Source organism: Schistocerca nitens, chromosome 3 (assembly GCF_023898315.1).
Source record: "Schistocerca nitens isolate TAMUIC-IGC-003100 chromosome 3, iqSchNite1.1, whole genome shotgun sequence".
Lineage (NCBI taxonomy): Eukaryota > Metazoa > Arthropoda > Insecta > Orthoptera > Acrididae > Schistocerca > Schistocerca nitens.
The window spans coordinates 853882359-853905952 of NC_064616.1; the positions used below are offsets into that span (position 1 = coordinate 853882359).

Consider the following 23594-nt stretch of genomic DNA (forward strand, 5'->3'; position numbering starts at 1 on the left):
ATTTTACGACTACAGGAACACAAAGGTAATTAATACATAGAATGAGTACATCACTTCCTACCATCGCTCACAACTTGTGCGAAGTTTCAGGCTGGTCGCATAAACAGCTATAGGGCGCACGCTCCACTTGAAATGCTAATTGCAGTGCTGACGGAAAGAGATGATACGCCTTACGCCGATCACACATGTGTTCATTTATGATGAACAGTCCCGCCAGATGTGCTCATGTATTTGTGAATCAGATGGCTGTAAACCTCATCTCTGCAAACAAACAAAAAAAAAAAGCGCAAGCCTCGAGAACATCTCTGTATCTTTTTCTGAAACAATAATCGTGAATACGTTTTTGCTTTGCAAGCTGATATTCTCAGAGGGCAGAAGCTGCATTCCGGACATTGCTTTCCCATGTTTCTCTGTTCACATTCCATACAACACTGCTCATAAGAAGGATGACTTGAGGCGCACAAGAGCTCAAAGACAGTATTTCGCCACAGTTGCTCATACAAATGACACGAATTTGTACGTACGCGGAACATTTGCTTGCTTCCTCACGATCCCGCAGAACACAGGCTGTCAACCGCTGTGTTGCTCGCATAAAGACGGGTTATCCATTGGAATGAAAAGTGCTAATTGTAGTCCATGACCAATATTTCAAAACTGAGAAGCACAGTTCTGGAAGATAGGGCATCCTGTGCCGGATTAATAGATAGTGACCATTTCTAAACCTTTTATTTTGCGAAATTATTCGACCCACAACAGCGTAGAGACTGCGCAAATATATAGGGTGGTCAGGAACAGTTTGAAAAGTTGTAAGGGTGTTATAGGGTAGGTTGTGCTGGGCAATAATTATTAAGGAAAAATTTCGACACACTGGACCATTTCCGAGTTAAGTGGCCAAGTTAGCCAATCAGGCAATAGCGCTCGCAAATTCAAGCGGTCCTCCAGAGACGTTGTCGCCAAACGTGTATTCCGTTTTGTTTCCTAAAACGGAACAACAGTGATCAAAAATTGGGCATTAGACCATAGTAAGGATCGAACCCAAGCCAAAGACTAAGCAGTTTCTTGCGCTGTCATCTACGTTATGAGAACAACTGACACTAATTGTATTTGGCGGGCCGCTTGAATTTGCGCGATCAACGGCTTGATTGGCTAATTTCAATGCTAATTAACTCAGAAACGATGCAACGTTTCGATTTTCTTTCTTAACAATTATTTCTCAGCACAACCTATGCTGCAACAACGTTAGAAGCTTTTCAGACTATTTCTGACCACCCCGCTTGTGGGGCAGTCATTTGAAGCTTTGGTTCTTAGTGTTTGTAAGACGTAAAGTCCATAAAAAGTGGAACTGGCAAATCTTTAAACAATGGTTGAATAACGTAACTGACACAACTAACATAATTGACACAAGTGAAATGTGTGCTCTGTCCACTTTACAAACTTTCAAAAGACGGGCGTTTTATTCTGATTAGCAAAAAACGATGTTAAGAATCTCTGTGTGCTCATAATATCAGTGGGAGACACTGAGCAGTTACTAATAAATGCTCGATTAAATTGCCTTATTCAGGGTTCTCTAAATTTTTCACGACCATACACACCGATAAGACACGTGAAACTGGTGCCGATTTTAAAAACATTAGTTTTAAAGAAACATAATATTCCGTAAAACTGATTTAAACTGCGAAGTACAGAAAATTTAAAGAAGTTTCATTTATATCCAACCTGCTACAGAAACACCGCCCTACTATCAGAAGTGACAGAAGTGTTAAAAACCAGCCTGTCGGTGAGTAAAATAAATATTGGCAAGAAATTCCACTGTAGCGTAGAAGAATGAGAGAAACTGGGGTTAGGAAACAAATCTTGTTCGTCTTTAAATCCGTTAACCACCTATTTCTGGGAATGGAAAACGTTTTTAATTCCGTTAGCCACCTATTTGTGGTAATGGAAAACGGATATATACGAAGTTGAATACTAATGCAACCAACGATGATTGTATACGAGAGATTCTTCTGGGTAAGTGTGTCAGTGTGTGGAACGCTGCAGCTGATTCAGGTGGTCTTCGTTAGCCGCCAAAGAATTGTCCTGAGAAGTTTACCGCCCGCAGGGATTCGAGCCCAGGGCAGCCCTGCAGCTGCTCATTTCCTCCATCCGCCTAGTGACATTTTTTCTTGTTTTTGCATACTTTATCACCGCAGAAAGAGTGTAATTCGGCATTTCGAGGTGTATGAAATACAACGGCGTTCCAATTACAACCAGTTATTTTCCTCTATAAAGAGAACGAATAGGCTCGATCAATTTACATTTTTTGCGGCGGATCTAAACACACCTTAGAAACAGTTTCACCGAAATATAGTCCAGTTTAAACGACTAAATTAAAAGGATACGGCTGAAAGGAATATTAAGTTAACGTCTTTTCCCATTAAGCTGACAACCTAGAGATTAAAGAATGCCCAATTAAATAACATAAAAGCGAATGGCGCGCTTTTTGCTTTGAGGGCGTAATATCACGCGACACAAAAACAATTCCGTCTGCTGAAATGAACAGGAGATTAAAATTGTTTGGAATAAGTAAATTGGGGTGGCCGACGGTCGTATTCACTGGGCACAAACGTTCTAATATCCAATGATATACATTGTGCCGGCCCGCCAGGACTTGGACTCTGGCTTTCCTGGGAACACAGACACAATCACAAGGTCACCGAGAGCTTCTAATTATCCTGCAGTGCTACTGTAGCTTACATCTAACACAGAGACGACATATTTGAGATACTTGTTACTTCGTGTCCAAGTACTTTTGCAATATGCGCTCTCAACGCAACATTACGTGTTCAACATTCCACTGAAACAGTTTTTCGTCGGTTATCATTTTAGCATTGAGGGGAGCATTTTTAAACTAAATTATGAGTAGTAATTCAGACAGAAGTAATTTCAAAGCATAACGTTTCTCAGTAAAACGAGGTTATTAGCTTTTGCATCAACCACAAAGGCACACGACACAGGCTGCACGTTTCCTACGCGTACAAAGTGCTTCGTGTGTTTTCTCTCTGCCACTAGCGGCCGGGTTTTGCTATTTCTATGTTTTTAAATAATTTCTAATACCAATTACATAGCGAAGATAATGAAGCTGCAACCGGTAACTGCTTTTAGCAAAAGTACAAAACGCAACGACTTATTGGATGACAATAGTTTCTTTGTGTTATTAGTCAAAACTTATATACGACAACGGTCTACAAAATATGGTCATGTTTAATGCTTCGCTAGACTTAAGGAAACGTTCGTCCGAATTATCTGTAAGTATTAGATACAATTATAATGGAAGATGATAGTACACTTTTCACATGTCACGCTGATATGACTGACATGACAGATTGTAAACCGAAAGCGCAAGCTCCTTAACAGCAAAAGCCTGTTAACGTTCTGCAGTGGTATGACAAATAATGCTAAAAACTTCGGGGCTCTTACTAAACATACACAGAGCAATGTTTATGGTTTATGTGACGAACCGAACAGTTATCCTTGTCCTTGGCTCGCCATGTGTGTTTTGGGTGAGTATGTGGACATACGAACACCAACAAGTTCAAACAAAAGAAGTTGGCATCCAACGAATTTTTTACTTCTCTTCTTTATAAGGGCTATCCAAAAAATTTGACGTTTTCTTCGGCAAGAAGATCGTTTCATTAGAAAACAAGAAACGAGAAACTTGGACTGTTTGGCAGTCTGAAATCCCTGAAGAATCAGAGGCAATCACGAATTCCTTATAACAGCGCAGAGGAGCGAGAAGGAAATACCGTCATCATACGAAAACTACGGCCGTGACACAACTGTGAAAAAAGTGTGAAGTTCGTCATGGCAGGCACGAACGTCAGCATCTGGCCAAACAAATTCTGTTACGGAGCAGCAGAGAAAGGCACATGTAAGAGATCGTAAATTTTTCGTACATACAGGTGAAGCAACTAGATGTGACGAAAGACCATCAACGGACATCGCAAATACAGGGAAGTTTGGACACTAGGGACTATGAAGTTGTTGCACAAGATCGGAAGCACATGTAGTTGTCGTTCCAGTTAAGGAAGTTCTACATTTGCTGGAACATGCCCTCGAGAGCCTCAAAATTTTTAAACCAAGTTTCTTGGTCAGTAGCATCAATGGGAGTGTCTTTGGTTATCATTCCTTAATTGGCTTGAGTTTTTATGTGAAAACGAAAGTGCTGCATAACATTAGTAGTGAACATTATAAGTTACTGCAATTTCGATCACTCAGTTCCTACTTTCTCGCTATACTTAGTTAAAATACAATTTAAGTTGTGACTAGCTTTCAAATTACGTTTTGTCAGTAATCTGAAGGCCAACTGATTCTACCAATATAAACATATGCTATTCTTCCTTACAAAATAATACCTTAATATCCGAAGTCCGAGTACTGAATTTGATTTCTTTACTAAGAAAGGAAGTTAACACTTTACTCTATACCTCAAAACTCTACATTTAAGATAATTTCTTTCAGCTGAATCAAAAACATTTCTGTCTCAAAATGGCTATTAATAGGTCATAGTGAGATCTCCACCTGCGATAAAGGAAAATTTAACATCAAGTCGTAACAAATATTTAAGTTTCATTATAGTGATAACTTGTACAGTGATATATGTTGGATAAATCTTATATCAACAAAATGATGGGGGGTGGGGGGGTGGGGGTGGGGGGGGATATTTACTTATCTATCGTCTAATCGGCAAAAGAAGATCCCTGACAGCCTGGCAGCGCTGTAGCCAGCTTCCAACTGGGAAGCAAAAACTTTTGCAGTCCTCTATGGAGCTGCGAAACGGCTAACACGTTGCCATCGCGACGTATACAAAATTGCGTTACGTGATTTGGCTGAGACAGATGCGCGAAGCAGCCTCTGCAACTGTCAAGGGCCTTGTTTCGATCACTTTATTGTAGAACATAATAATAGAGAAATACGTAGTATTTTTCGTAAATGAAGATCGTCATCACAATATCAATTTCGCGAGCTAGGCCATCAGGCCATCTGTTGTGTTGTAGTTATATACATACAGTCGACCTCTTTCTGGGACGTCCAATTCTGGGTATCAAGGTGTATAAAGTAGGGATTTAAATTATTACAGATGTAAGTTTCAGTTTAAACTGTAATTCCAAAACCGCACACGAACGTTTTCAGTGTACCTCAATCGACAAGCTACGGGCTGTGAAAGACGTCATTGCTTTCATACTCCGGTAAGCGTACCTGAGCTCAATACTTCGTCAAAGTCGGTATCACTAGCTAAGTTTGAGACAGACGGGGGAAAGTAGCCTACTTGACCTATTTATGGATCCAAGCCTGCATTAGCATGACCTGACTTAGGGAAAGCTCGGAAAACTCAAATGAGAATGGCCAGACGGAAATCTGAATGCTGGTCCACACAGAAGTACGTGATAACATTATCTACCAAACACTTTATGTCAAAATTTTGTGAAAATTTAATAAAAATGTTTTTAAAAACCGTAACGCCAACCGCCTACCATAAAAGCTGGAACGCCCGACTGGCAGGTAAGGACCATTGACTACCACCGTTCTAGAAGGACGCTGACACTCTAAAAGGTATTAGCCTGATCTTCCCGCAAATTTATAGTGGTAGGCGGGTAAGTAGTCGGCAAACTGATCTTCCGATCGCTTTTGAAAACGAGGGACACAATCTCTCGTGAGCTGCGCGACTCACCCGAGGAGAAGTTGGCGATGGGCACGTTCTTGGTGATGGTCTCGGCCATGTCGGCGCCGCTGAGACCGTAGATGCTGAGCAGCTCCTTCATGGTGTTCTCGGCGTACTCCTTCATGGCGGGCGCGTCCTCGGGGCTGGTGCGCGAGCAGCTGAGGTCTAGCGCGCGCCGCTGCGCTGCCGGCTGGCTGGGCGCGCCGGCGCCGTCGTCGTCGTCGTCGTCGTCGCCGTCCACCTCGGCTTCGCCGCAGCCGGCCGCGGACGCCGTCGGCACCTCCGCCTCGCAGTCGCAGTCCGACTCGGGCGCGTCGCACACGATGTTGCGCGGCTGGAAGTTCTTACGTTTGTTGCGCTTCGGCTGCGGCTGTGCCGGCGAGAGCGACAGTTGCTCGCGCGCTGTCGCCGCCATCTCCTGCGAACACAATACACACCTTCGTCTCTCCGTTTGTTACCATTTAACGAGCAGCACCAGCTCGTATTTGACTGAGCCAGAGATGGAAATCTCCTTCTCCCTCCAATAAGTAACACAACCGCATTAACATCATCGAGCACTATAAACAGTTCCTATGCTATATACGGTTCCTCGAGTAACGTGAACAGTCGCACACTCCACTACTCTGTAAATAGTTCGAGATACAGTAATAATGCTTTAGGCATGTAATAAGAGACGACTACCTTGACACTCCATTAGGTTTGAGGCGTGGAGACGTAGAAACCCATGTCACTAATATTTGGGAAGTATACCTTTCTACCAAATTCAAGGAATGCCGGCCCACTGACACGCTTCCAACCATTCGAAACTGCGCCACCGCGGACGCGGCCTCATATGAACTATGTGATCAAAAGTATCCGGATACCCCCAAAAACATACGTTTTTCTTATTAGGTGCATTGTGCTGCCATCTACTGCCAGGTACTCCATATCAGCAACCTCACTAGTCATTAGACATCGTGGAGAGCAGAATGCCGGCCAGGGTGGCCGAGCGGTTCTAGGCCCTACAGTCTGGAACAGGTTCGAATCCTGCCTCGGGCATGGATGTGTGTGATGTCCTTAGGTTAGTTAGGTTTAAGTAGTTCTAAGTTCTAGGGGGCTGATGACCTCATATGTTAAGTCCCATAGTGCTCAGAGCCATTTGAACCATTTAGAGCAGAATGGGGCGCCCCTTGGAACTCACGGACTTCGAACGTGGTCAGGTGATTGGATGTCACTTAAACGTCCCTAGGTCCACTGTTTCTTATGTGATAGTGAAGTGGAAACGTGAAGGGACACGTACAGCACAAAATCGCACAAGCCGACCTAGTCTGTTGACTGGCAGAGACCGCCGACAGTTGAAGAGGGTCGTGAGGTGTAATAGGCAGACAAGGTGTAATAGGCAGACATCTATCCACACCATCACACAGGAATTACAGACTGCATCAGGATCCACTGCAGGTACTATGAGAGTTAGCCGGAAGGTGAGAAAACTTGGATTTCATTGTCGAGTGGCTGCTCATAAGCTACACATCTCGCCGGTAAATGCCAAATGACGCCTCGCTTGGTCTAAAGAGCGTAAAAATTGGACGATTGAACAGTGGAAAAACCTTGTGTGAAGTGACGAATCACGGTACACAATGTGGCGTTCCGATGGCAGGGTGTGTGTATGGCGAATGCCCGGTGAACGTCATCTGCCAGCGTGTGTAGTGCAAACAGTAAAATTCGGAGGCGTTGGTGTTATGGTCTGGTCGTGTTTTTCATTGAGGGAGCTTGCACCCCTTGGTATTTTGCGTGCCACTATCTCAGCACTGGCCTACATTGATGTTTTAAGCAGCTTCTTGCTTACCACGTTGAAGAGCAATTCGGGGATGGCGATTGTATCTGCACCTGTTCATAATAAACGGTCTGTTCAAATGGTTCAAATGGCTCTGAGCACTATGGGACTCAACTGCTGTGGTCATAAGTCCCCTAGAACTTAGAACTACTTAAACCTAACTAACCTAAGGACATCACAAACATCCATGCCCGAGGCAGGATTCGAACCTGCGACCGTAGCAGTCGCACGGTTCCGGACTGCGCGCCTAGAACCGCGAGACCACCGCGGTACACGGTCTGTGGCGGAGTGTTTGCACGACAATAACATCCCTGTAATGGACTGGCCTGCACAGAGTCCAGACCTGTGTTCAAAATACACGGTCTGTGGCGGAGTGTTTACACGACAATAACATCCCTGTAATGGACTGGCCTGCACAGAGTCCAGACCTGAATCCTATAGAACACCTTTGGGATGTTTTGGAATGCCGATTTCGTGCCAGGCCTCACCGACCGATACCTCTCCTGAGAGCAGCACTTCGTGCAGAATGGGCTGCCATTCCCCAAGAAACCTTTCAGCACCTGATTGAACGTATGCCTGCGAGAGTGGAAGCTTTCATCAAGGCTAAGGGTGGGCCAACACCGTATTGAATTCCAGCATTACCGATGGAGGGCGCCACAAACTTGTAAATCATTTTCAGCCAGGTGTCCGGATACTTTTGATCACATAGTGTATCTATACCTTAAGAGATATATGCTGAGCGACAAATAACGTCACCGCACGCTGCTTGTAACTAGCCAGCGAAGGGAATCCTAAGCCACAGACCATCGCTGACGAGGACAGCCTTCAGGATCAGTCTGCAATATAAAAGAGTTTTCGACGCAAATGTATGTTTTCCACAACATATTTCCTAGGTGCTATAGATACAACCTCAAGTGCTCCGATGGCATCAGGAAGTTGAAGTAGAGGCGTTCAGGTAAAGGGATTTTCCACCTTGCATAGGAAGTCTTTTCTCAAAGATTAACAGAATCCTCACAAAGTAGAAGCGATATTCCATTCTCTATTCAAAGCGCAACTTTCCTTGGTTCCGTCAAGAGTAATTTTAAATCTGGGGTTCACAAGATACCCTAACACAGGGCCGGCCAAACGCTGCACAGTGTGCAGACGTGCGGCAATGCTGCACATGTGCGTACGTGTGCGACAGCGAGCGACAGCGACATCTGTTATTAGACATGTGTCCTAAATGAACGGCGGCGGCTCCACTTCCCTGTGGTACAAGCAAGAGCGCAACATATCCAGTCTCGTTTACCCCTGGTGACCGTAAACTTAACAGAGAAGTACTGAGAAATGGCAGGTACTGTGAAAAAGCAAAGGACGGGAGATCTATGTTCTCAGTGGTTTAAAAATGACTGGGAACTGCAATTCTTTTTTGTAGCCATTGGTGTTTGCTGTGCCGCCGAATAACAGGCGTCCAGCGTAAGTTTTCAATTGAAAGACATTACAATACATATCACAAAGACGAGTATAGTGTACTCAACACTGAAGAACGGCAAGCAAAATTAAATGTCCTTCGGAAAATGGATGAGACACATCAACTCGATTTTACTGTACGTCAAAGTAACTGATACTTCCTGAACTCTTAGTTTCTTGTGTTACATTTGTGTCTGTTTTACTGTACGCTGTACAATGTACTGTTTTCCATTTTCCAGAATGACAACCACACTAAATCATCACAGCGTGCAAGTTTTAAAATCGCATTAAGAATTGCACAATCTGGGAAACCCATTTCCGAAGGGGAGTTTCTGAAAGGGTGTCTGATTGATGCTGCAGAACTTGTGTGTCCCACGAACATTGGCAGGTTTCAAGAAATCAGTCTATCCAAACAAACAGTGAGAAGACGTATCAGTGCTATTGCCGCCGATCTGCACAGGCAGCTAATAAATAAGGCTAAATACTTTGTTGCTTTCTCTGTTGCGCTCGATGAAGCAACAGATCTTACAGATACAGCCTAGGTTGTGATATACATACGAGGTGTCGATAACGCACTTTGTGTAACAGAGGAGCGACATCTGTGCGTAGAAACATGCACTACATGAACGCTGACGGCTGCGCCGTGCACGCTGTGACCCGGAAGTTGCACATGTGCAGGAGCGCCGCACGCGTGCAGAATTTCTGGCCGGCCCTGCCCTAAGACAACTGCTGGTAAAGCACTGGACGGATGACGTGAACAATTCGTCACAGACACGCTGAACATCAACGTTACTCCTGGTTCTTACATGCCGATGAATCAGCAGCCGAGGGACATTTCATTTACACTGGCCATTCTATGTTTCACGATAGCATCAAGATTCTAGAATTCAGTAAATGCTTTTACGGATCGTTTGTAACATCTGCAGTACAAAATTGTTATTCGAATCACTAAACTAACAGGTATAATAGTTTGAACCTCATAAAATCGTGGAATCCGGCTCTTGCTTTGAGAAGCTCTCAAACACGGCGCGTATCTATATTGCGGCGTAGTTTGACTGTGAGACCACGTATTCCGCTTCTCGGCCAGTTAGAAGGAGAGCACAGTAAACTTTGTTACCACCCAGCAAATATCTTTCAGGCATGAGTATTTGTGCCCAGAAGCGCCGAGGCACGGCCCAAAGATTTAAATGGATGAAGACGTGTTCTGTAGCCTCAGTCAGTCGCTATATGGTCGAAAGGTGGAATGCTGAAATATCACTGGAAGATAAGGAGTTTCTACAGTTGCACACTCCAAACACTATTGCGCCGGGAAAATATGAAGGTACATAACCATGTTAAGTACAGTTAACGCGTGTAGCCCCGTATCTATCAAAACAGAGAAAATATGTTGCTCTTAAAATAAATGTGTACAACAATATAATGTTTTTGTTAATAAAACTATTTCGAGTTTCCAGTTGCGTCAAGTGGTTTGTTATTGTTTCCAGAGATCCTTTTTGGATAAAACAGGCAAGAAATATGTTTCACGTAAGACCGAACTTAGCTGCAGTATGGAATTTTAGCCCATTATGTTATTTAACATGGTCGTAGAAGTGGAACTGCGGCGTGAAGGCAGTAAATAACTGGGATATTTTTGAGAAATGTTTCACTAGATTGAGTTTACTGACGTACCGCTCTTTTCGACTGCTAACGAATGCCGATAAGCAAGCGCCTCAGTTATTAGTAAAAAAAGTATTTCGTTCAGTATCATGCTAGATAAAATCATCCTGCTGCTTAAAAGTTTCACAATCGCTTTCCGTCTACATCTACTACTTTAATATTGTCGAGTTGTCCCACAACAGAACTCTGTGACGCTGAAGTGATGTCGCTCCTAGCTCATTCCGTACAGGAATTGCACGATACGAACCTGAAATTTTTGAAATCAAACTGTGATAGCTCATATGTTACACATTAAGACCCAATGTCATAAACGCATTGGAAAACATGTTACCGATTACCTTTTTTTATTTATTTAGAACCAAATGCTTTTCTTCCCTCTATTCATGAAACGATAAATAAGTTATTCTCTGGCAATGGAAATGCGGGAAAAATATTCGATACTTACCGCATCGGAGTCGTGGAAATAACGACGTTCCACTAGCATGGGTAGATCTTCAGCGTTGCCTTGCATCGCATCCCGCGCCCGTCGCAGATCTGCAGAACATGTCGAACTTTCAACTGCCGGACATACTCTATACGTAATACACATTAACAAGCAGAAAATATACATACACTGTCTCTCAAAAGCTAAATAGTACCAACGTTACTCTGTATATCATGTTTATAATGTGTCACTGCGGAGAAGTCATTTTCTCCATATGTTGGAAGACAGCTGACGTTAATTCAAATGGTTCAAATGGCTCTGAGCACTATGGGACTTAACTTCTGAGGTCATCAGTCGCCTAGAACTCAGAACTAATTAAACCTAACTAACCTAAGGACATCACACACATCCATGCCCGAGGCAGGATTCGAACCTGCGACCGTAGCGGTCACTCGGTTCCAGACTGTAGCGTCTAGAACCGCACGGCCACTCCGGCCGGCAGCTGACGTTAATAACATGTCTGTCTTCAGTTCCCATTTTACGCTTATAATCGAGTAAAATAGATAAAATGTATTCACAACTAAAATGTTTGACGCCCTGGTCACATAGAAACCGTTAGAGTGAAGGACTGTCTAGTCTGGACAAAGAGAGAAGAGTGAAGAAGAGAATCAGCTGTTACTGCAGGAAGTACCTGTCATTTGTGGGAAAGTCAGAAAAAAATAACCTAATTTAGCTGCTCCGTCTTTCACCGAACTTCCCGTGGAGTAGAAGTTCATTGTCCTATAGCCCATGCATCTTGCTAGTTAATGTCATAGTTGAAAATCATATGACGACTGTATTTTATTGATTAGGGGGTTTCTTATTTGGTTCCATTTAAATTGTTTATAATTTTTACTGTGCTATCTACCAGTCTGGTTCAATTTCATGTAGAAATGAGCTGGGCGAAACTTGTGCTGAGTAAGATAAAGGAAACAGTGCCCCGGTCCTTCAAAATCGGAAAATTCCCCCGATGTATATAGTTTTTTTACTTCAATGCCATTAACTTAAATCGTTTTCATGTTTCAGATTATGCTAATTGGCTGCCATGAATTATCATTGTTCCCAAGGCAGGCAGAGCGAGGGCAAAGCAAGCTGAGCCATTCCCTTTTCCGACCCAACCTGGACCACTCTTTATAGTCTTTCATCTTCGTGGGATGGTACCAGGCTTGACATACAGCATCTTCGCGTTCAGTTCGTCTACGGGAAAACATTTATATCTAAACGAGTATTACTCTCATGAAATAACTGGATGCATTTGTAAACCTTGCGAGTGTGTAAATTACCTGAGATCCAAAGTGCCACTCTAGTTGTGCATAGATTCATTGGGAAAAAGAACGAGCTCTGACAAAGAACGAGTTATGACACAGGAAGTGAGAAACTGTATACGAAAATTAGAAAGTTTGTATCAACAATGGAGGTAACTACAAAAATATTTGTAAGGTGGCAACGGTCTTGCCCTTTACATGAATCCATTTAACGTGACTATATTCACTTTGCGAGTACTTTAGGTCAATAAAAACGACTGACAGCGGCGCGATCGCTTTGCAGATAATTAGTTGTTGTCTGTTGCAGTAATACTCTCGATTACGGTGTACGAAATGTCTGTGGAAACGCATCGACACATTGACTGTGTAATACAGGGAAAATTACGCGATTTTGTAATTATCAGATTTTGTGTCAATGCATTATATGCGAGGCACGGGGGACATCATTCAGCCAGCAGCCTGACAGCGCATCTCCAGGTGTATAACCTCAAGTGTTTACAAAAAAATTTTACACCCTCGAGTAGTTGAAGTGGGGCAGGCCAGTGGCTAGCTGGATGTGCTCTCGCCTACGTTCCACTAATTTCACGCCTTCGAGTAATTCAAGTGGGGCAGGCCGGAAGTCCCTTAGGAATCGGAAAAATTGTTATTGCCCGCAGCTGTGGATCTTCCCAGGTGGCTTGGGCGGAGTTTACTCGTGAAAATTGGTAGGAAGGGAAGAACTGTGGAAAATAGTTCGATTCCCAGGCCATACATTGGTCGGCGCTGGGAAACTGGGTATTTTGAGCGTTTCTAGGGATGTGAGTAACATTTTGGTGGGGAAAACAGAGGAAAAGAGCGATCTTGCTCGACTCTCTGTCTTGGGCTTCCGTCTTGGGCTTTGGTTCTGAGAGGACGTGAGCCGTGTCAGCTCCTTTGCTCGTGGGAAGGTTGTCGCAATTTGAGAAGTTTACGGACAGCATTCTGTTGTCCAAGTATTGCAGGAGTGTAAATTCCGAGGCTCCGCTGTCTCTAAAATTCCATTGGCACAAATTAGAAATTTGTGGTAAAATCTTATGGGACCAAACTGCTGAGGTCATCGGTCCCTAAGCGTACACACTACTTAACCTAACTTAAACTAACTTACACTAAGGACAACACACACACCCATGCCCGAGGGAGAACTCGAACCACCGACGGAGGGAGCCACGCGGACCGTTACAAGGCGCCTTAGACCGCACGGCTACCCCGCGCGGCCTCGCCACAAATAAAAATGAGAAGAGGAAGTCAAGCAGTAATGACTTTGACGCTTTATGCTGAGTTTGATAAATGTGAGGTCTGTGACAAGGAATACAAGGAAACAGATCACATCCTGATAGCTACAAGCAAAGCACTAGGTCAAGATACCAAAAATCTTGCAGTCAACGGTAGTTCTCCTCACGATCCTGGGACAAACTTCGTCAGAAAACGGCTGCTGAAGTCAAGATAAGAAATTACAGACTAGTGTCGTCCAATGGGATGGTAAATTAGTAACAGCCATGAAAGTAACTATACGGTAGAAAAACTTGCTGGAATTCTTTCAAATCGTGGTACTGAGCAATTCCTCAGAATGCCTTCATTGCAGTCGCGACTGCAATATAGCAGGCTATCTCACTGAATAGGGGCTTCAGTCCTACGTTAAAGCATCAGATACGACAACGTTAGAGGTATGCATTTTTTGACTGAATTGTTTTTAAAAAATCCCTCCTCTTGTATTTAGCTTGCAGTCGTCACTTACATGAAACCATTGTCAAAAGTGTTCTCTCGAGGAAAAGATGTGCTGTAGAAGCACAGGTCCGACTACAACACTCTTTAAAAAACATCAAAAAGTTTGGTCTGGAATCGATTTTAATGAATTCCAAACTGGAATTCAGCATGGAAAAGTCAAGAAATACGTGGGTCACGTCAGTGTGTCTCCATCTCTCGATTATTGTTCAAGATTCTTTTTAGAGAACAGCGACCTAAAGAGAATTATGGAGCATTTTTAAGAATTAACTGATGTCTCATGCGATATCTATCCCTACTCAAGGTGCTATCTATCGCTGAAGTGGCTGGTGGAAGCCATTTACTTCTTGAAAATATCTGTCTTCCGTTATGAGTCTGAAATATCACTACAAGAAGAGATTGCAGTTTATGATATTTGTATTTTCTCTGTCGGTGAGCACGTAGTTCTCTGTCAAAAGCAGACAAGGCACAGCATATAGATTTCAACATTCTTTCCAATCATCATAAATGTGAGGCTGTCGATTATGATATTTCTCATATGGCTTCACAAAAACTGGAAAGTCATGTATGGTACCCGTTTCCTGAACCTGTCGCCTTTGTATTCTTTGATCGTAATTTGTCTTGATTCAAAACCGAAAATTTTCAATGAAGTGGATCTTAAAAGGCACGACCATCAGACGAAATTATTGAAAGGGTTCAAGTAGGAATCGATCAAATCCCAGAAACCATCAATAACTGGACCGATCAGTTCGTTTCTAACAAAGCAAGTCTTTTTACCAGAGCTGACTTGAAAAACGAGTTCCTTCAGATAGGATCTTCGCAGTACCGTGATAATGAAGATTTCATCAACACTCTGCATCTAGTCAATAAACTGAAAGTTGTAAATAATCTCACAAAAAATGCGTCAAGTTCATGGAGAAGTACAAAAAAATATTTACAAAATAGGAGGAACAGAAGCAACTTCATGCTGTATCCGAGTACCGCCTTAAGTTTGCAGGACATGGAAAAGAGACTTTATCAAAGAATAAAGGTTTTTAAGAGGACACATAATTATTCATCATATTTACCCCAAGAACAATGTACTTAGTAGAGTTATAGGTTGAATTATTACAATTAATACAATAAATTTAATAACTACGTTGAAAGTAATTAGTTAATCAGTTAGTTATGTGTAGTATTTTTGAAATAACAAGTAAACGAAATTTCTATTGATTTTCCGCTTTTTTCAAATGTAGGGGCGTAGGTGCCTAAGGACTACGGCTCCCCCTTTTACTTTCAGCCGAGTTTACACACAACTCAGTTTTCCATGCAATGGAATCAAAGAAAAAATGAAAAGTGAAAAATAAAATTTCTGGTTTTTAGGAAGGATGCTAAGTGCAGAACAGTTGTATAAATGATTGGCTGGTTGGAAAATGGCTCTGAGCACTATGGGACTCAACTGCTGTGGTCATAAGTCCCCTAGAACTTAGAACTACTTAAACCTAACTAACCTAAGGACAGCACACAACACCCAGCCATCACGAGGCAGAGAAAATCCCTGACCCCGCCGGGAATCGAACCCGGGAACCCGGGCGTGGGAAGCGAGAACGCTACCGCACGACCACGAGATGCGGGCTGGCTGGTTGGAATCTGAAATGAATGTGGAATGTGGTAATGATGTGTGAGATACGAAAAAAAAGACTGATGAATAGATAGGTACTAGATTAAGAAGCGGAATTCATAATATAAGAAAAGGCAACACGATGAAGAGATGGATAAAGTGAGGGAGCAAAAAGCTAACTGACAATGCTGTTATGAAATAAAAACGCTCCTGAAAAAAGCTGTTACAGATAATGGCGCCCCACTTAACACTAAGAAGAACAACTAGCTGTTGGTAACCGTCATGAACTGTACTTAACAGAAGCAAGGAAACACGCTCTGCGAAAACTGTACCAAAAACTATTTTAAATTACATGTATACGTTTTCACTCGTTACCATGAAGATGAGGAAAGTTAATTCAGTTTTCCCTTTACCTCAGAATAGTTATCTTGAGAGTCATTCGCGTATAATATCAGCCAAACCTCTTCGGCTTTCAACGTTACAGAATGTTTCAAGCTTCTACGGTTTACTAACGAGGTGAATAACACATCTTTAAAATCAGGCACGGGCTCAACAAAAATAAGCCACCACTGCTGTATCAGGGTCACGTTAGCATAGTTTGTAATACAATTCACGCTGTTTCGATGAATTTAAATTTATGCCTTACCATCTGGCTGCGTCCCTACGCCTGTATCTTATTAGGCATGTAGTGCGTGCCGCGCTGTCTGTGCCACTCAGCAAATATTATCATGCCCAAAAGTACCCCGGATTTATTCGTAGTGAAGGAAATTTTTAATATTCTAGCTGCTTCAAACGGGTACCTCGAGTCACCGGTACTACATGCACTACAAGCAAAATCGGTACTGAAAACAAGTAAGAAATCTTTTCTGCCTCCGACTTTTGATTTGATCGTAGCAAACAAAACTGCTTCGTCAGTCGTAGAAGGACAATCACTGACGGAAAAAAATGTTATACCTGTTTCTTAACAATGGAGTGTGTCGTTCTGTGTGTATTATAACACAATTTTGGGCGATTGACATGGCGTGGATAATAAAAGAGTTCAGATATGTGTTTTTCGGGATCGTTAAGATAGTTGTAGCCATTGGGAAGGCAATAGAGTCTCTTCGCAGAATGTATATTTTAATTTTCTAACTTTGTCTATGTTTTAGCGTGTGTCTTTTTCTGTTGATGTCTCCGCCTGGAATATTGTCTTGGAGTCTTTTTTTGTGTTTGAGAGTAGAGCAAGGTCCCAATAAAATAAACTCCTCCTTTCTGTCAGGTAAAAAGTAAAAAGTGTCTAGTTACGTACAGAAATTTTCAGGAGAAAAGGTCAGCGTCAAAAAGCCTGAAGGATATTTCCGACGATTTAAACACACGACTTCTTTAAAAATCGTTTCTTGGACTGGAGATACACTGTGTCACCGGTGCAGTGACGTAGGTCTTCAAAGTTTGCACTTTCATAGAGCTTTTCACACAGATGAATATTATATATAATATGGACTACTGAAAATATTACTGTTCATAAAGTAGGCTTGATAACGTTTATCTAAATTTGTTCAGTTCTAGTTGAATTGAAGATACTAGTCTCGCCTCTAAATGACATTTAGGAGTGAGATCATTGTCATCTTTGATAGTTCCCGTACCCAGCAACAGATGGCAACACTTATCTCTAAGCTTTTTACATCTGAGGGTTAACCCGTTTTTCCGCACATGCCTTCAATTCATATGTTCAATTTAAGTTTAGTTTTCTGCGCTCCACAGAGTCATAGACGTTTTGGGCATCAGTCGACCGTTTATTGGTGCCACTATAATTTGGAACGTGCCCTTGCAATTTCAAGAAAATGCTTTTAAGTTAAACAAGTGTTTAAAAAGGTGAATATATTTTACAGTGCAACCAACTAACAACAACCAGCGAACTTCCACCAGCATGCTGGAACAGCTGTGGGTCAGCAACTTCTGTTAATCAGTACAACGAAAAACCAGCCCAAAGTTGCAAATTTTACTATTTTATTCACTCGATGAATAGTTTCGGACGGAGACCCATTTTCAGATCATCGTAACATAGTCAAAAATGATATTTCTGAATATGTGAAACCCATATCGAAAATGTACAACGTACAGTTACAGCGCATACAAGATATATACACTGTAACTACTCTTTGCATATTTTTGAAATGGTTTTCACATAATCGGAAATACCATTTCTGACTATGTTACGATGATTTGAAAATGGGCCTCGGCCCGAAACTTGTCATAAAAGTAAAATATGCAACTCTGGACTGGTTTTTCCTTCTACTAACAACAACTTCTTCATCTCAACATTTGGTATGGGTTTTGGGCTACAGTAACAGCAGGCTGAGAAGACTGCAAGAGTGTACTCAGGTGTTTCCTGATGACTGTGTACTCAATAGTATCCATGATTTCGGAAGAAACAGGTGACGCCAAGCTCCTGGTTTCTCTAGGTCAGAATACGGAAAGAACTCTGAATACGACTTCGAGACTCTAAGACACTGTATTCACTGCATGTATGAGCAGTACTTTCCTCCACTAAATCATTGCATAATATCGTTTAAATGACTCTAATACGTCTACGACTTTGCATTCGATTCTATAAACACACAATTGTTACCTGTAGGCTCGGTGTATCACAAGAGTAAAAATGGAAGAGACAAACAAAAACGAAAAACGTACAACGCTGTTTCCAGAATGAGATTTTCACTCTGCAGCGGAGTGTGCGCTGATATGAAACTTCCTGGCAGATTAAAACTGTGTGCCCGACCGAGACTCGAACTCGGGACCTTTGCCTTTCGCGGGCAAGTGCTCTACCAACTGAGCTACCGAAGCACGACTCACGCCCGGTACCCACAGCTTTACTTCTGCCAGTACCTCGTCTCCTACAACGCTGTTAATTACTGCTGCCAGAGAACATGCGTATTTCGACACTCATCGTGAAGGTATTTTGACAGTCACTGACATTATATTCAGTTTTAATCGGGGTCTCCAGTGTAGACATTATTTACGAATTCCAGACTGGCGTAGTAAACTGCTGAGGCGTGTACCTGCTGCATATTAGCATAAATACGAAGAACAACGTACAAACAAATTCTGAACAGCAAATATGCTTTTACGGAGGGAAATGTGAGATTGTGTAAGCACTGCAATGACGAGATAGCCTCGGACACTCGAGCAACGGCTGACAGCTGGTAACCTAGAAAGGCGGCGAAGAGGCCGTCTGTACAAATTACGGGAAGAGTACGGTGCAGGCAGCCGCACAGTGTTTACCCAGAGGCCCCGTTACCACTTAGCACCTAAAAATCTGCCAAGCGTGCGCCCGTTTAACGTCTTTTTCAACGGAACAGTAAGAAGGCTGGCGCAACGCGAGCGATGGCCGCCGTCCGCTATTCTGCAATCTTAAAATAATCTCATTTCTTCACTCCGGACAAAAAAGGAAGAACGTAATGCCGAGCAACAGTGCTAAAAAAAATTACAAGACGGGTCACTTACATGAGGGCAACGGTAGGGATCGCGGACGAATGAACTCCTAAAGGGAAAGCAATTTTGGTATGTAAATCAGCACTGCAGATGCAGTTAACGGACTAGGGCTCAGATCGGATGTCAGATATTACTGTCGAATTAAGTGTCTCCGGCGGAAAGGGCAAGTAGTAATGCAGCTTTCGCAACATTACTGTTTGGCTGTATAGCCGTGTGTCGCTCAAAACTGCTTTTGGCCTTCACTTCGGGAACACTAACACTGGCATTCTCACCTAGAATCTGTGACGCATGTGCGGCCATGTATAGTGTTACACAGACGCGAGAACTGAACAACGTGAAGGTTATGCCACTACAAATTACTCCTGTCAAATGTCTAAAATACAACTTTAACTATAAATCCGTATGTATATGTACGTATTTTCTCGTTTTTATTGTTTTCTGAACCCCACAGGAAAACAGTTCTATTTTTGCCGGCTGGATAAGAAAATTGCCGGCCGCTGTGGCCGAGCGGTTCTAGGCGCTTCAGTCTGGAACCGCGCGACCGCTACGGTCGCAGGTTCGAATCCTGCCTCGGGCATGGATGTATGTGAAGTCCTTAGGTTATTTAGGTTTATGTAGTTCTAAGTTCTAGGGGACTGATGACCTCAGATGTCAAGTCTCATAGTGTTCAGAGCCATTTGAACCATTTGATAAGAACATTCATCTTAATACCGGTATCATTAAGCTGTGTCAAGAGTACGTAAGTTGATCAATAAAAATTAAAAGTTGACCAGCAACCAACGAGTAACACGATAAATTGTGTGACTGCGTGGCTAAGTCAGTAGGCCCTAGGATTTTTTGTCATTCACCCCTCAGTCCTCAGTCTGCACAGCGGCACACATAAAACTGTATGTCCTCCTGTAATTGCCTGGGTAGGTCAGTTCAAAGGACGGAGGAATACAAGGGTATGCCATTCGAAGTAGCACTATGACCACCAAAGAACTGAGGTGCACAAATCAGTCTTCGGATTGAAGGCAGCTTTACTTAATAATAATTTGTCAGGGTGTGTTACCTTGAAAACTCATCCAAAAACGCAACAGGAGTGAAAGCTGCCAGCATTCGTAACAATACCATTGAGGAAATAAAATAGTGCAATTACATTACACACACTAAAAAATAAGAAGATTGCTTTGCTCCAGTCCCGTTAAATTCACGCGTTAATGGTCAGTGATCCAGTGCAGATTTCCTTGTCTGCTGAAAGCTATGTTCGTCGCTGTCTTAACATTTCATAATGTGGAGTTAAGAAGTCCCGGAACTACTACTACTCCAGATTCACTAAATGTGTGACATGGCTGTATGTGTGTAACTATATGACAAGCCACCTTCAGACTGAACATGGCTCCTGCTTAGGTCAAACAGGACTGAAAAACGAAACAGCATCCCAGACCAATGTGTCATCAATGACGATGATGTCTGGTTCGTGGGGGGCTCAATTGCGTGGTTATCAGCGCCCGTACAAATTCCCAATGTCTGCTCAGTCCAATCTCGCCACTTTAATGAATGATGATGAAATGACGAGGACTACACAAACACCCAGCCATCTCGAGGCAGGCGAAAATCCTTGACCCGCCGGGGGGTCGAACCCGGGACCCAGTGCTCGAGAAGCGAGCACGCTACCGCGAGACCACGAGCAGCAGACAAGCGTCAGAGACTTCGCTACAATATGACTGTAGACTTTCAACAGAAAAAATCACTGCGAAAATATGAATGCCGCCAGCTGGTGTGGTTTTGGTCAACAAATGTTACCTGCAAAGAACCGCTGCAGTTCACTGTAGCTGCTGCACAACAGAGACGTAGAACATTGAAATCTATTAGTCTTAAAACAAACTGTGATACCGCCATCTCCGTGACAACCGCTCGACGTAAGAATGTGCAAATTTCCATTCATCCGGCAACTGGTTCCAGGAAGCAGCGTAAGGAGGAAGCAGCCTGGCCGCCCGCCACACGCTCACGGCCCCAGATTTCTCACACGTCGCATACAAGCCATTTCTACTCGTTGTATCGCCCCGCTAGGCGCCACCATCTTATTTTTCGTGTCGGCGCTCGACCCACATGCACAAACAGTTCTGAATCTAGGGCTAAAGCAGCCGCTGTCGTTTTCGAACGCGGAGTCTTTGGGTCGGGTTCTTATGCCACGCATTTTCTGAACTGCGCATTTCCTAGTAGAATTCCAGATTACTAAAACCTCGTAAAATGTAGGACTGCAGTGGGCATCTCTTCGGGATTCCCACCAATCTGGGCACATTATCAACATTGCTCTCGAGTACCTTCATGGAAAACATAGTTATTAACAATGACTGAATTATTTATTGCCTGACTCCAGCGATTTGCTGACTATAGTTCCCCCGTCGTAAATATTAGGAATGTTTAGCTGAGTGATGGTGTGCCTGTTTTCTAATAATCAGGATATTTCTTTTATCGCTCAGAATTTATCCAAGTGGAGCAGCGCGCGTGAAATATCAAGCAGTCAAAGTTAGAAGAGTATTAGCTTGTATATATTGGCCTTTTTCAGTGCTGATCTCGTCTTTTGCTACTGAAAGTAGAAAGATGATTTTGACATTAACATACTGTGGGATTTGCTTCAAAAAGCTGATAAAGACACAGGCAATGGAGATTTTAGAGGAGAGAAAGATTTTCTTCAAGAAGATAATATTGTGTGTACAGCTGACAGTGATGTAGACCCAGACGTTGAATCAGCAAATGAAGAAGCGGATGAAGAATCCCTGGGTGACCGTGGAAGAGAGCAAAAGACTTTCTACTTATTTTGTGTGTAAAATGCTCGCAGGTTCGAATCCTGCCTCGGGCATGGATGTGTGTGATGTCCTTAGGTTAGTTAGGTTTAAGTAGTTCTGAGTTCTAGGGGACTGAAGACCTCAGCAGTTAAGTCCCATAGTGCTCAGAGCCATTTGAACCATTTGAATCTTTTCTCATAACTTTTTGAGCAAAATGGTTCAAATGGCTCTGAGCACTATGGGACTTAACATCTGAGGTCATCAGTCGCCTAGAACTTAGAACTACTTAAACTTAACTAACCTAAGGGCATCACACACATCCATGCCCGAGGCAGGATTCGAACTTGCGACCGTAGCGGTCGCGCGGTTCCAGACTGAAGCGTCTAGAACCGCTCGGCCACATCGGCCGGCCTTTTTGAGCAGAATAATTGTCATTGTAGGGTATAAAACAGGGCATATTGTACTTATTTTGGGGACTGATGACCATAGATGTTAAGTCCCATAGTGCTCAGAGCCATTTGTACTTATTTTGTATATAACACATAACTGGACATCTAATAACAGTAATTAACTAGTGCTTAAACCATAAATTATAACTTCTGTTGTTTAAAATTTGGGTTAGTGAAACTTATGATGGTGTAATAATAACGTAAGATTTCCCCCCGTTTAATGCTCTAGGATTAATAACACTGACTAGTAAAGTTACTAACTTCATCCCGCATCTAACTACCCGCATTTTTTTCGAAGCATTTACATTTTACAGCATAATCGACCATGGTCGATTAAAGCGTGGAAATTATTACACAGCATATCTCTTCCATCACTATTTTCCGTGTTTAGGACTGTTCGAATTTTCTGGACTTTTGATATCTACAATGAAAAAAAATTCTGGAGGAGCTCTATAAGCTGCGCTGGCTTTCCAGATTAAACCCGACACCAATTAAGTTAATGAAACAGCCCCTACCGTTAGCTCACTACCGTTGGTACGTGGAATAGGTGTGTGTTGTTGTTTGCTCTTGAGGTCTTCAGTTTAAAGACTAATTCGATGCAGCTCTACCCGCTTGTCCATGCTGTGGATGCCTTTCCATCTCTGCATAACAGCTACAACATACACCCATATGAACCAGCTTACTGCATTCAAGTCTTGGTCTTCATTTACAATTCTTACCCATCACACTTCCCCGAAACCTCAGGATGTATGCTATCAAGTTGTGCCATAAATTTTGTTTTCTCCAATTCGGTTTTGTCCCTCCTCATTACTTATTCGGTCTCTCCATTTAACGCTACGGTCGCAGGTTCGAATCCTGCCTCGGGCATGGATGTTTGTGATGTCCTTAGGTTAGTTAGGTTTAACTAGTTCTAAGTTCTAGGGGACTAATGACCTCAGCAGTTGAGTCCCATAGTGCTCAGAGCCATTTTTCTCCATTTAACTTTGAACATTCTTCGGTAACACCTTATTTCAAAAGCCACTATTCCATCCTTGTCTGATATTCGTATCGTCCACGATTCAGTCCATATCCACGATTCAGTCCATATAAGGCCACATTCCAGAAAAATATCTTCAAGAAAGACTTCTTCCCACTTAAATGTGTATTCGACGTGGAATATAGCGAAAAGAGGAAGATAAACAAAAAAATAAATTGGCAACACACAGGCAATAAAATAGGA

At 42.8% G+C, this 23594-nt stretch overlaps 1 protein-coding gene across 1 annotated transcript in view; it reads right to left on the reverse strand.

Moving 5' to 3' along the window:
• Positions 1-23594, reverse strand: part of LOC126249451 (uncharacterized) — a 243854-nt gene that overhangs the window by 89996 nt on the left and 130264 nt on the right. Inside the window, exons 4-5 of the mRNA XM_049951105.1 lie at positions 11062-11150; positions 5708-6116 (exon numbers count right to left, since the gene is read on the reverse strand). Of these exons, the coding sequence (XP_049807062.1) occupies positions 5708-6116; positions 11062-11150 (498 nt within the window). The remainder of the gene's footprint in view (positions 1-5707; positions 6117-11061; positions 11151-23594) is intronic.